Here is a 15,289-nt window from a genome sequence, read left to right on the forward strand (position 1 = left end):
ATTAGAAAAAAAGACCAAAACTCAAAAACTTAACTTTGACCACTGAACCATGAAAATGAGGTCAAGGTCAGATGACACCTGCCAGCTAGACATGTACACCTTACAATCATTCCATACACAAAATATAGTAGACCTATTGCATACAGTATAAGAAAAACGGACCAAAACACAAAAACTTAACTATAACCACTGAACCATGAAAATGAGGTCAAGGTCAGATGACACCTGCCAGTTGGACATGTACACTTTACAGTCCTTCCATACACCAAATATACTAGACCTATTGCTTATAGTATCTGAGATATGGACTTGACCACCAAAACTTAACCTTGTTCACTGACCCATGAAATGAGGTTGAGGTCAAGTGGAAACTGTCTGACGGGCATGAGGACCTTGCAAGGTACGCACATACCAAATATAGTTATCCTATTACTTATAATAAGAGAGAATTTAACATTACAAAAAATCTTAACTTTTTTTTCAAGTAGTCACTGAACCATGAAAATAAGGTCAAGGACATTGGACATGTGACTGACGGAAACTTCGTAACATGAGGCATCCATATACAAAGTATGAAGCATCCAGATCTTCCACCTTCTAAAACATAAAGCTTTTAAGAAGTTAGCTAACGCCGCTGCCGGATCACTATCCCTATGTCGAGTTTTCTGCGACAAAAGTCACAGGCTCGACAAAAACCCTTGTTTTTCCCCTTTTTTTGCCCCTAATTCCTAAATGGTTTGAGCCATAACCCCCCCCCCCCCCCCCCCCCCCCCAAAGTCAATCCTAACCATCCCTTTGTAGAATGGAAACTTGTGGTATAATTTCAGAGAGATTCATAAATTTTAACACAAGTTATTGTCTGGAAACTACAAAAATGCTTATTTGGGCCCCTTTTTGGCCCCTAATTCCTAAACTATTGGGACCATAACCCCCAAAATCCCAATCTTCCTTTAGTGGTTATAAACCTTGTGTTAAAATTTTATTGATTTCTATTTACTTATACTAAAGTTATTATCCGGAAATCATCTGTCTTCAGACAACGCTGACGACGATGACGCAGACGACGACAACGTGATACCAATGTACGACCAATATGCGGTCGTATAAAAAAATGAATTACTTAGTAACACAAACTCCTCAAAATCGAGGGGTAAAAACATCTCCCAATCCCAATCCATTAGTCTTGTTTTCATGGCAAGTAAAATTATAGAAAACAGTATAAATGATCAGTTTATTAAAACAGTTCATAAAAAGCAAATGATATAACATAAAAGAATTGCAATAAATAAGCAACAAGGTACAAAATGCACAAAATTTAATATTCTGTGTCAAGCTGTATCAGCATGTAGTCGTGGAAATCACTGTAATATTTTTCTGTCTATGAAGAAATAACATCAAAAATTTGGTGCACACTGAATAACAAGCATAGCAGGTTATTTTTAAGTGTGCACTAGATTTTTTTTGTTCTTTCGAATAAACAGAAAAAATATTAGTCATTCTTTATAATTTAATTCTAAATTCCATTTCAAGCCTGAATAAATCGTGAAAAATGTTGATGACCTCATGATCACATGACAAAATTATGTCTATGAGCTGATATACAACACACTGTCAGCCAATCCGAAGAGGTGTTACATCATATTAAATTAGTAGGCTAATATTTATTTACTGAATGGTTTTTTCCAACTTATTTTCTCTGTTTCTTGATTTAATCCAATAATAAATCGATAGATGTCATTATAAAAAAATGCTGACATTTTCCATATTTTTTAGCTGTTGGTGTCGTTGTTTAATATATATATATATATATATATATATATATATATGTAAACAATAAAATCAATAAATTCCTTCACTGGATTATCTGAACAAAATTTTATCAAATTACAACAGAGACATGTAAATATGTCTCTGATACACCTTATCTCTATTTGGAGATCTGTTCCGCTTGACCCGTGAAACTGCGCCAGTTGAACTTTTGACGTCATACATCTATTTTCCATTGTGGAGTAAGATATTTCCTATTGTGATGTCAAAATTTTACAGGAACCTTTGCGATGTCCAGTAATGGCAGACAAATAGCGATAAGGTATACTGTATTACAAAATAAAAATTCCTTGGAGGAATTACTACAAACACTAGGACACATTTTTAGAGGCTGATCCTGTGTTGACTAGAACAATAAGTTTTTCCTAGAATGATCTATACATATATACTATAAAAGCAGCTATTGATATACTAAAATTTTGATTTTGGATTTTACATTTTTTAATATAATATTTCTTTGGTCTGCAGTTAATTTCTAGAAGACAAAGCTCCCAGAAATCAGATTTCTAGGAAAATTTGGAACAAAGAAAATTCTTAGGTCATAATAAAAAGTAAAATCACAAAAATTATTAATAAAGTATCCATATTCTCTAATTAGTTTTTCTAATTAATAAAAACGTACTCCCAGGTTTGACTGATTTTTCAACAATTCAAATTTTATAAAGCTTAACCTTTTGCCCGCATTTACCCTAAATTTATGTGTTCTAAGTTTTAGGGAAAGAGATTGGCCTAATCATACCTGCTTCTTTATAACTGGTTTATCATAAGAAAGTTTCAAAATAATTTATTACCTTAAAAATTATTGATGCAAAACAGCGCAAATATACAAATGATCTTTTTCAGAAAGAGTGATGTCTTAAAAATGAAGAAAAAAACAATGCTAAAAAAGTGTGTTGAATTTATAATATCATTATCACTATTTTCTTTACCCTAACAACTCTGAAATCAAAAGTTTTTTTTAACTTATTTTAGCTTTGTAATAATTCTCAAAATGTCTTTATCTACTTCAGATAGGAATTACTGGTACATTTAATATTGACTAATTTAAATGAGAACATGATACTCCTTATTTCTATGAATAAACAAAAACACAAAAACTCCATATCACATCAAAACTGTTTATTTACACTGACTATGCTAATACCCAAGAAATGATACACTAATCAAGTCAGATATAAAGTGCTTAAGGATGTTTGCTACTCTGTTTCAAAATAACAAGCTTTTTTAAAGACTGTCATAAATTGATAGTATATAAATAAAGGATGTAAAAAAGCAGAAAAAAATGAAGGGTCTGTGTGCTTGCTTGTTTTCAAGATATGAGCCATTGAAATTTTGGCAGGAAAATATTCTCTCTTGATTTTTCATAGCTTTATCATTGACAAGTTAAAGTTCTCAAAAACTATTAAAAAATAATTAAGATTTTATAGGACTTTTACAGATGGCTTAAAATTATGCATGTTAAAGATTTAAAAAAAAAAAAATGGGGGGTCAATGGGCAAATTTTTTTTTAAGGCATTCAAATAGATAAAACCAGAGGATTCCAAAAAACTGACAAAAATTCCAAAACATGACAAGCGAACTTCCTTAATTTACACTGATTATGCTAATACCCAAGAAATGATACACTAATCAAGTCAGATATAAAGTGCTTAACATGAGAACTGATGTATAACTTTAACAAAGAATTGCTTTCCATCAATATGAAACAAAAAAGTTCACAAGACCATGACAACACTTAAAAAAAAAAAAAAAACTAAATTTGGCATTCTAAAGTTATATACAAAGACAATAGTTTTGCTAATAGAATCTGCATTACAGTAAGCAAGGCACAAATCACTTGTGTCTGTTTCATGTAAGTAAATACATATAATTACATAAACATTCTGAAGTTATATACATACACAATGGTTTAATAATAGAAATTTGCATTTAGCCAGGTACAATCATATGTGTCTGTTTTATAAATATGAAACACATAAAATTACTCACACATTTATATAAAAAAAGATAAAATCACAAACAAAAATAAACTTAATGTTTCACATCCTGGTGATCTTGGTATAAACCATACAAAAAGGGTATAAAAATCATTTCACATCACAACCATGTCTTTACAAATGAATATTAATGGATAATTGTAAATATTGAAGTTTTGGGTAAGTACGTCTTTTCCAGGTTCAATCTCATTCTAAACAACAAGTCACATGATTATGTCAAACAGTTATGCATATTTGGGATCAATAATGTGTCGTCTGCATGAAATATCAACATTAAAATTTTTTGAGTTATTTGGATATATCTTGTTTAATTTTAACATGTCAAAAAAATCAATTTTTGTGGACCACCTTATGTATCCCCATTTGACCTTTTAAAAAAAGGCCCTAAAATGAGAGATCACTCTTAAAAATGAAAAAAAAAAATAATGTGAGATAAATGTGTTCAATTATCTGACATAACTTCTTTGCCCTATCAATTGTGAGATCAAAAATAATAGAATTTGTAATTTATTTAAGCTTTTTAATGATTCTAAAAATGGGTTAATCCAATTTAGACTGGAATTACATAAAAGCATGGAATGTTTAAAATCACAAATTAAGAATGATTGTACAAATTAAAATAGAAAATATAAAATTATTTAGATTTAGTACAAAGGCAAAAATTGCAACAACAAAATAAATAATTTTTACAAATTTGAAGATCTATATTGTATTGAATGAATACTTCCCTTTGTCCAAATAATCAATACTAAAGCACTGCATGGCCAAGCATACACAATGAATGAACCAACAAACAAACAAAATCTAAAAACATGTACTGTCTATATACATAATACCATTTACCCCCCTAAATGAATATTTTATTTTGTGGTAGATGGGTGAGTAAATAGAAAAACTTTTACATGCCAAGAAAATGAAGTTGTAATCATTATAGTATTTAAGATTTTTGTTCTCACCCTTCATGTGACTCTGGTGCGAGGATGTTCTTAGGAAGTGAAACTACAAACGTTAAAAAATAACCCTTGAGTAAATTGTTCAACTTTTTTTACATTTCCTCGTGCAATAAAATTATTTTTGAACTATATGCTCTGATTTTAATACTTATGTAAAGTAAAACATTTTTTACTGAAACATATTCTATCATAAACCTATTTATGATTATATGCACATACAACAGGCCCGCTCTCCTTTTAGCAAGTGGAATCAAGATAAACAATATGTGTTAGCTCAGATGATGGGGAATATTTAGTACAGTAGGCTCTGTCTCAACCTCCACTTCATTTAGAAACAAACATCTTATAAAAAGACTCAACTCTTATATAAAAAAAAATGCTTTCTTGAGAAAGTAGGTACTAAAATAGATACGGTACTTAAATAACCACTTAATTTACAAATAATGATTTATCTAAGAAAAAAAACCATAATATATAAAAAATATAGAATGGACAAATTTCATGAATATTTGTAATTTGAGGTAAGAAATAAAATTTTGGTACACTTATATCCCTATAAATCTTCTACAGAAATGTTATAACAGAAGTAAGATTTTCTTCTTTATTAAAAGGCATTTTATTTGAAATATTCAGACAGAACAAAACAAAATATAATTTTATATTCTATGGAGGGGCGGAAGGACCTTTTTCGGGACGTCAGGATTTGGCCTTCATTATTGTGGGAATTCAGGATTGGGCCTTTATTTTTGCGGGAATTCGGAATTTACACTTATCCAGACTCGGGAATTTATGATTACTTTTTCGGGATCTGGGAAAGAATGTTTTATTTCTTCAGGAATTTGGTCTGACACCCCCCTCCTACCACCCATCTCCATGGGATTTTTGTTCAATTTCTGTCTTACCCTTTTATTCAGAATTACCAGGTAAATGGAATTTAAAAAACAAAATCAACATAAAAGTCCATCTGCAATGTCTTAAAAGAGTTATGCTTGAAGTAAAAATGATTCATACAAATTAAACAACAATATTTACAGATTATTAACAAACAATGTAAAGCAGATATAAAAATGTAAAACTACAATTCAAACACTACACACAGATAGGATATTTGTGGATTACACTTTTGTGAACAAACAAGTTCTTTAAAAATTTAACACTAGATGGATTGAAGACATTTTGTACAGTGAACTTTTCTATCTGCTCAAGACTATTTCTTAAGTTTTAACACTATCAAACTGAAATTTTAAAATTAAGAACTAGAACATTGGAAATCAAATGTGTGATTTCCTAAGAACCTAAAAAAATGGTGTTGGTCTATAAGTGTCAATATCCACATTATTGAAACAGATATACAAAATTAAGACACAGATGAACAAATAAAATACACTTTCACCTTTATTTTGATAAAAAATACTTAAAAAAATATTATAAATTTGTCTGTAAGGTCTATTCAATTAAAATAGGCTTAGACCGTTGGTTTCCCCGTTTGAATGGTTTTACACTAGTAATTTTTGGGGCCCTTTATAGCTTACTGTTAGGTGTGAGCCAAGGCTCCGTGTTGAAGACCGTACTTTGACCTATAATGGTTTACTTTTATAAATTTTGACTTGGTTGGAGAGTTGTCTCATTGGCACTCATATCACATCTTCTTATATCTATTTGGAGGGAAGGAATTGACTGACACATCACCCCACAACCAACATACATTCTTTGTATAATTTTGCATACATCAAATGGACTAAAATCATAAATGACCCATGACCCTAATTATAAAACTTCCTTTCCTACCCTAATACATCCATTTAAATGGAACAGCCATTAAAGGACATAATTTGAGATAAATCTAAATTAAAAGGAAAAATTTCAGAGTTTTAAACATTATAAATCATGTAAAATTTCATAAGTACACATTTTTTAACATCTCCTCAATCTAAATGGCATAATTTACAATAAACATACAAAAATTTCCAAAATATATATATATGTATATATGTAGAAATATATCATAGTAAGCTATAGTAATCATCATATGCAAGTAACTGGCCTTATACTATTTTTGTACATTTCTTCAATTGGTATTTAAAAAAACAAACACCATCTTTAGTCTTAATTTAATATGCCTCTACATCATCCGTGCCCATCCCTATACAAATATATAATGTACATACCAAACTTAGTGTAATAATCATGATAATAATGTGTAAAACTGTGAATATGGATTATGGCTCTATACATTAATAATTTTTAAATTTTCAGAATTATTATTGTGGCTTCATTTTATAACTCTGTTATCAACATGATCGAACAGGAACCTGAACATTTTTTCATAACGTTAAGTTTTCTTTACAAAATATTAAATATTTCACTGTATAACAAAATGAATATAGCAAACAACATCTGAACATTAAAAATTTAAAAGATAGTTTACTAACCAGAATTTTATCATATACATGTATATAAAAGGGAAAATATCATCTTAGTACAAATATTTCTTATAACATTATGTTTAAATACACAACAAAGCATTATATTCAAGGTAAATTCATCTTCAACATTGATAGATATTTTGTATTACCACTGTATATGGATTCTATTGGAATAGTTTAGTTTATTATATTCATCAAATCTTGAAATTGGCATTTAAATGTATAAAGAAATTTTGTATTATGATGATTCCTTAAGCATATTTATAATCTTCCCAATTCTAAAAAAAGATGAATAATGTATGGCTAAACTTGTAACTTCAAGCTCTCAATAAGCAATTAAATCTCAAAATCATTATGCTAAAAAAAAATGAAATCAGATTTATATCCAGTTAAAAAAGCTCTTAATAAGCAATCTAATATCATGGTCTTTGTGCTAAAATTACAAAATGATCAGAATTATACATTTTTTAAACCAGGGTCTTCAGGACTAGATATTTTTATTGAATAGACAGGTTAGTTTACAGATTCAATTGCTGTTAAAAGAACTTTTATCAATTTTCCTGACAGATTTCCAGTCATGGAGGTTTCAAATTAGACAGATATCCAGTTTAGATAAGATTCTACTAAGAAATGTTTCCTGTTAACAAAGAGTTCAATTTAAACATATTTCATCATGGCATTAAATCACAACCAAACAAAATATCTTAAAATAAACATATTGTCTGATAAAAAATCTGTTCACAACCTTCATTTCTTGTAAAAAAATCTATAAAACACTTCAAAAATTGTCCATAAAGATTTTACAGTAAAAAATATCACAAAATTGAAATTATATCAACATATGATTTGGCGAATACACATAACAACATTTACATCTCAGACTTAGTGAAAATATTTGTATACGAGGACTGATCTTGACAAAAAATACATTGTCAAAAGTGCATCTTAAACCCACAAGACAATTTCAAACATTGTTGATTTTCTAAAGCAAATAAAAAGAAAAATGAAGTCAATTCTTGAACAGACAAGGGAGAACTTAAGAAATAATTGGTTGATTTTGTTTCAATTGACATTGATTAAAATTTTATTATCACAAATATCTATCGTCTTCATGAAAGTTTGCAGTTTCATCATCCTCGTCTTTTTGGAATGGAGGCTGATATCTTCTGTTCATCAACTTCATCTGTTTCTTGGCTATTATTGTTGTTATTATGGCTCCAATTATTGTTCCTCCAATAAAGCATCCGACGCCAATGGCCATGGCTTTCACTAAAAAATAAATTTGGCAATTAGTTTTAATTCAAACTTGACCTAAGGAAAAGGTGCATCAATGAATGCTTGATTGCAGAATAGGTAAAAATCACAAGAGGTGATGTATTTTGCTTACAACAGTTTATGGATCTACAAATATTGTAGATGTTTTTTTAATGCAATTATCATGAAAAATAGCACACACTTAATGGCATTCTACACTATTTTCTAAATCAAAGATTTATATAGTTAAATATCCATTTATAATCTATGATGACTTATTCAACGCATCTATTTAAATGTTGTCAACTACAGTAATAGTAACACTTTAACAATTTATCTTCTGCTGGAAAGCAAGATGGCTTTTTAAAGTTTTGTTTAAAGGGACAATCTATCTAATAATAAAAGTATGGATTACAAAACTAATATTGTAAATTCAGAAATTTTTGCTTTGTATTATTATTGCAAAAATTGCAACGGGCTAGGTTTCACAATTAATAAAACATGCATAATAAATTTTGATAGCATTATTTGTATTCAGCATTTCCTTGAAATCGCAATATTTAATCTCACATGTTTTTTCATTGTTCAACAACCTCCAACAGAATTCTGAATTTCCAGTTTTCAGTCAATGCTATGAAGATTGTGACAAGTAAAAATTCCAAGTAGCTAACATAAATATAGAAAATCAAATTTTCATCACAGGATTTTATTTTGATGAAAAATTTAAAATTGATGGATCTACAACACTTTGACATCAATCAGTGCTAATGATAAAAGTCCTCACAGTTTGTTTTAATTAACCTGAACCCGTTTTCTTCAATGAACTGACAAGGTGTGTATTTAATATGAAGAACAGCAATAAAAGTCTATCAAGTATAAAAAGAAGATGTGGTATGATTGCCAATAAGACAACTCTCCACAAGAGACCAAATGACACAGAAATTAACAACTATAGGTCACCATACGGCTTTCAACTATGAGCAAAGCCCATACCGCATAGTTAGCTATAAAAGGCCCCGAAATGACAATGTAAATTTTTAAGTGCAGGTTTTTGTGTCATGAATCTACGATATATTTTCTTTCCCATTAATCGTTAAACTACATATAGCTAAGATCAGTGGTAACAATTTCCAGGATTGTCAAATTTAATGTATTTCAGGATTTCAAAGGGATCAATAGTCATGTGTTAGGCGTCTTGCTATCTATAATGACTATCAATTACTTACAAGCCATTGACATATCTGCTCCCTCTTTATGTTCACCAGTGACCATCATATTATGCATTAACCAATGCCATTCTTGAGCATCACCTTGGTCATAGTTCACAAGGTCATCCACAGTCCATATCACAACACCTATAAAATCAGGAAACACAATAATAAAGGGTTATTACTACACCTCGGCTACAGAAAGAGGCAAACATAGTAGGATTGATTTCGATGAGGGGTTTGATATCGACAACCCTGAACTACTACGCACACCACAGCATACGTCGCCCTTCAAAATAACATCAAAAGAGGCTATAGAAGCTGCCATATTAGCCAAACGGCCAGACACTCCGTACCAACAGCAACACAGCAGTCGGAGCAAAATGAAAGCTAAAAGACAAGCAGAACCAACTTTGTAACAATAGGCAAGATAGTCCGCAATATGATATCCTAAAGGATAGCCGGACTCTAAAATCCACATATCATCATAAAGGGTTGAAGATAGTTTGGTTATAACAATGTGTCAAAGAGGTTTAAAATTTTAATAATAGTCAGCCCTGAATACCCCAAAACAAGGTTAATCGGGAAAACTTTAAAAAATTACAGGTTCCTTTGTACCAACCATTTTCAAAAATCTAATCTAAGCCTCTACACAACATAGATCATTTTAATTTGGTTTTGCATTAATGATAAAAACATATCAATGAAACTGACTTATCACAAATAAATTATTGATTTGAAGTATTATCTCCCTTAAAATCTGCTCCCCACCCCCCTTATGTCAAAATGTACCTCCTTAAGGATGAACTTATGTGAGGTTTAGGAATTTTTGTCAAATGGTCGAACTCGTTGGTTTTTTTCCTACGATACAGGGTAAAATATTTTGCCCCATTACACCCATTTTTCTTTTCATATAAGACTTCAATAACTCATAAAAGGTCATTTACCAAAATTTAAGCAGATTCTAGATTTCTTTTCTTTCGATTTAAGACCAAAATAATACCAATGCAAATACAAGGTAAAAGTCAGAGTCGGCCTTTTCTTGCCATTTAAAAAAAAATAAATATCACAAAATGGAGCTCCATAACCTATCAATATTTTTCGATTATTTTGTTCCTCAACTAATGCTCTATTGACTAATAGTTACAATTTTAAATTCTAGATTTTTAAAATTTCACTTTAGTACCTCCTCAATATATACCACCATAATGCAAATTATCCATCCGAATACCAATAGACTATTTTCATGTTACCGACTTTTGACTTCAAATTATATAATTTTTGGACAGGTTATCTTTTCTGTGGTAAGACATCCTGGTACTCGGTCAAGTAAGAGCAACCAAAATAAGTAAAATCAAACATATAATCAGTGTAATTTGAGGGGAAAGTTTACTGTTTTCCGATGATTTTGTCATGTAAAGGAAATGAAAAGCAGTTAATTTCTCCCCAAAATTATACCGATTGAAAGCTTTGTTTTACTTCTTTACCTTGCTCTTACTTGACTTGGTACCAGGATGCCCTACCACAGAAAAGGTAACCTGTCGAAAAATTGTATAATCCGGAGTTGGTGATATGAAAATAGTCTATTTCAGTCTATGTATCACATCTTTTTGGAACATAGTACAGTATAAGTAAATACTTCCATGTGTGTATTAGATGTTACAGACAAAGTTTGACATCCCTATGACTACAGTATATACTTGTACATTTCATGCTCTGTTGAGCAGAATTTGAATACAGTTTAAGAAGATTTACCTCTGAGTTTCATGTCAAGGGCAAACTTGTATTTTTCATACAAACTTAAGTCAGAATCATACCAGATTTGATGTGCTCCACCATTTGTAACCTAAAACATAACATTTTAAATAAATTCCTTTCAACAAAATAATTTCTAAAAACAATTATGATACAAGATGTGTTTGTGTGTATGTGTGTGCAGTTATGAATGCCTGAACTTATGTAATTTGCTGCTCAATATATATGATATACTAAAGATTACATAGCACTGCAGAAGTGGACATATTGACTGTAAAGTTCACAATACCTCTATGTAAATAACACCAATTTGCTAAATATTGATTATATATATCTCATTCATGTTGTTCTGTCAAATTTAATGCGACATTACAAAACAATGATATGTGATTTTCCAAGATACCAAGTTGAATGATATATAAATGAAGATTTTAGAAAAATGATAATTCAAGTTAAATTTCAAACAAATCTTATAATTCTCATATCAAATAACTGTAAGATCTGACATAATTTTCCCAAGGTCTGAATATTAAACTAGCTAAATTCTTGACCTTGATGAATAATAACATTAACTTATCGATATTTGGTGCATTTTCTTTGATTTTTTTGTGTGAGATTTTTCATATCATGCAACTCTCTTGAGAAAGAAAATTATCGCTAGAAACTAAGGGCACCCCTTGTCAATTTAAACACCAACGACATCATCGGCAAAATAGCCATCAACAGATATTAAATGGTCTTTTAAACTCAAGGATGTTTCTAGGCCACATCTCATCTCAGGGCGGTTAACCTTCAATGAGATTGTAGCTGAGTAATAAAATTGAGCATGGAAATGGGGAATGTGTCAAAGAGACAACACACGACCAAAGAGCAGTCGAAGGCCACCAATTGGTCTTCAACACAGCGAGATAATCCCGCACCCGGAGCCGGGCTTCAGCTGGCCCCTAAACAAAAATGTGTACTAGTTCAATGAAAATGGATGTCACACTAAACTCCAAAACATATAAATGAACTAAAATTAAAAAACACCATCTCCTCTAAAAATCATCGATAATCTATAAAAACCAAATATTTTTTATAATTCTATATCAAGAACCCTAATAAGAAATTCATAACTGGTAAATACTTACATTAACATTGAAATAATTAGAATTGTAGAGTTTACTCCATATGTTATTCTTTTCATAATAATTGTGGTATATTGTATCAAGGTCATAAAAGGTCATTTTCTTCCTTGATTGAAAATCACAAGTCGCAGAGTTATTCTTCTGTGGTAACATACAAACATCTTCATCATTACCCTAAAAATATATTAATGAATCTAATATGAACATCTTCTAGAACTGCCCTAGAATATACTTAATATAATATCAAAATGACCGTGACCTGTAGCTATATAGTTGTTCACATTTTCATACTAAATCTCCTTATTTTTGTATGAAATACAACGATAAAAATGAATCCAAGATACAAATAGCCAAGTCCTAAACAAAGGAGAATAGTATATACTGAAAATTTAATTTTTTTTTAAGGAAAATATGAATTGTAAAAAAAATTAAAAATCTATAAACCATTTCATAATTGAAGGTGCACAACCTCAATAGGTTTGCAAACTTTCTGTAAAGTTACATGACTAGTATAAAGATAAGATGTGGTAGTAAGAAAACTATCCACCAAAAACCAAATGACATAGACGTAAGCAACTATAGGTCACAGTAGGGCCTTCAACAATGAGCAAAACTCATGCTGTTTAGAATCTATAAAAGGCCCAGACATGATGAAAATGTAAAGCATCTGTCTTGATTTATTTTTTAAATATTACAAGGAGAATGTGTCCATGGGACACAGATGATACCCCCACTTGCATTTAATGTTATAAAGGGACATAACTAGAGATTTAACGTTATAAAAGGATAACTAGAGAAGTGATATGACCTTTAATGAGACAATTATTTAAAGACCAATTGACAAGGTTAATTATGAAAAACTAAAAACGACTATAAAAGCTTTTAAAATGAGTTAAAATTATACCATATAGTATTAAAGTTACTTGAAATGTATATTTTTAAGGATATATATTAATTATATGAGTTTTTTGTTATATTGTGAGACTACATTCACCAATGACAACAACAGTGTTGAGTTTGTAGTAATTTATTTATTCCAAGCATACTAGCTATAGGGCTACTGCATGAAATTTTAAAAATGCCTTTTATTTATTTGACTGTCAAAGTCCCATAACTCTGGATTGCTCACCCAGAATTTGTTTATATCAAATGCTGTGTTATGATCACCTATTCCAACAATTATATTAAGTTTCCAGTTAATGAATCCAAGCAAACTCGTGTTATGGTTCAACATGTGAAAATGTTACTGAAATCAGACAAGTCCTGTTACTCTTGAAGGACAAACCAGAAAATTTTAAAAAATCAAATGGAGCTTCCTTAAATCAATCGCAAAAATAATGTAAAGATGTGAGAAAATCAATCCAGACATACTGAATTAATGGGCATTGGTGTGAAAAATTTTAGTTTACGTAGAGAGTGTTGACAGACAGACAGACATTGGTATACCATAATTGTCTCTTTGACCGGTCTATACTAAAGTAATAACTTATGCAAAAATATTATGTTCTTAACTAATCATGAACAAAACATCCTATCTTTCAAATAAACGAGAGATACTATGAATTCATTTATTTTCGCAGGAAGAAAAAATCTTTGCTTGAAATAATATTGAAATCCAACTTTTATGTCCCAGGTTAGGGGGAAGAATGGCTCCTCCAAAAATGTTTAACCCAGCCACATTCTGCATGTGCTTGTCCCAAGTCAGGAACCTGTTATTCAGTGGTTGCTGTTTGTTGCTGTATATTGTTATTGTTTTTAATTTGTAGTTTTGTACATAATCAAGGAGGTTAGTTTTCTTGTTTAAATTGTTACACTTGTCATTTTGAGGCATTTTACAGCTTTTTACTAAGCAGTATAGGTTTTGCTCATTGTTAAAGGTTGTACAGTGACCTAAAGTTGTTAACATCTGTGTCATTTTGTCTCTTGTGGAGAGTTGCATCATTGGCAATCATACCACATCTTCTTTTTTTATATCTAATGTGTGTACAGTATGGACAAAAAAATGTAAATGCAACACTTTCTATAAAAAATTTACAATAATGTTTACCGGTTTTCATTTTTTTGTGGATAATATGCAGCACTAAAATAAAAAAACAGATTTTCTGGGTAAATATTATAAAAATTTGACTATTTCTCTTGAATTTGATTCGGTTTGTTCAACATGCTTCTCTACAGGAGCTGTATGTTTCGATAAAACAGCCACATCCAAAATACTTACTAAGTATTTAGAACACTTATAATCATATCCATGCCAAGGCACACCCATGTAGAACATGGAGACAGGTACTTTTGAATGGTACAAATATTCATCTGTTCCTGAAAAGATAAATAGAAAATTCATCTATAATCAAATTTACTGGTACTTTTGAGCAATATGGATGTTGAAGAGATTGATTGATTTTGATCGATTTTTGGTGTTTTAACGCCACTTTTAAGCTCTGCTTTTGGGCTATTTTGTGCCTTCGATAGGAAAACTGACAATCCTATTTAATTAGGATTGGAGTCGAGTGCACCTGCATGAGCAGGGTTCAAACTCACAACCTCAGTGTTGACTGGCTAGTGATTACAGTAGAAACTACTTAGACCACTCCAGACCACTTAGCATGATGTTGATTGGCATTGATGTTGAGGACCTCAGTGTTGACTGGCTAGTGATTACAGTAGAAACTACTTAGACCACTCGAGAGCACTTAGCATGATGTTGATTGACATTGATGTTGAGGACCACCTCCCGGTGCAGGA

The 15,289-nt window shown here is 30.6% G+C and overlaps 1 protein-coding gene across 3 annotated transcripts in view; it reads right to left on the reverse strand.

The window, feature by feature from the left end:
• The window catches only part of LOC127705292 (di-N-acetylchitobiase-like), a 393,977-nt gene that overhangs the window by 364,081 nt on the left and 14,607 nt on the right, over positions 1 to 15,289 (reverse strand). Inside the window, exons 5-10 of one of the 3 annotated variants that reach the window (XR_007983812.1) lie at positions 14,766 to 14,863; positions 12,551 to 12,721; positions 11,421 to 11,511; positions 9,684 to 9,812; positions 4,832 to 8,472; positions 1,213 to 4,781 (exon numbers count right to left, since the gene is read on the reverse strand). Coding sequence is in view for 1 of the 3 variants with exons in the window: in XM_052209611.1 (XP_052065571.1) it covers positions 8,294 to 8,472; positions 9,684 to 9,812; positions 11,421 to 11,511; positions 12,551 to 12,721; positions 14,766 to 14,863 (668 nt within the window). In the remaining 2 variants the exon portion in view is untranslated. Of the gene's footprint in view, positions 1 to 1,212; positions 8,473 to 9,683; positions 9,813 to 11,420; positions 11,512 to 12,550; positions 12,722 to 14,765; positions 14,864 to 15,289 lie in introns of those variants that run through there. The other 2 variants (XR_007983813.1, XM_052209611.1) reach the window with 2 other exon arrangements.

This window comes from Mytilus californianus, unplaced genomic scaffold, assembly GCF_021869535.1.
Source record: "Mytilus californianus isolate M0D057914Y unplaced genomic scaffold, xbMytCali1.0.p SCAF_6, whole genome shotgun sequence".
Classification (NCBI taxonomy): domain Eukaryota; kingdom Metazoa; phylum Mollusca; class Bivalvia; order Mytilida; family Mytilidae; genus Mytilus; species Mytilus californianus.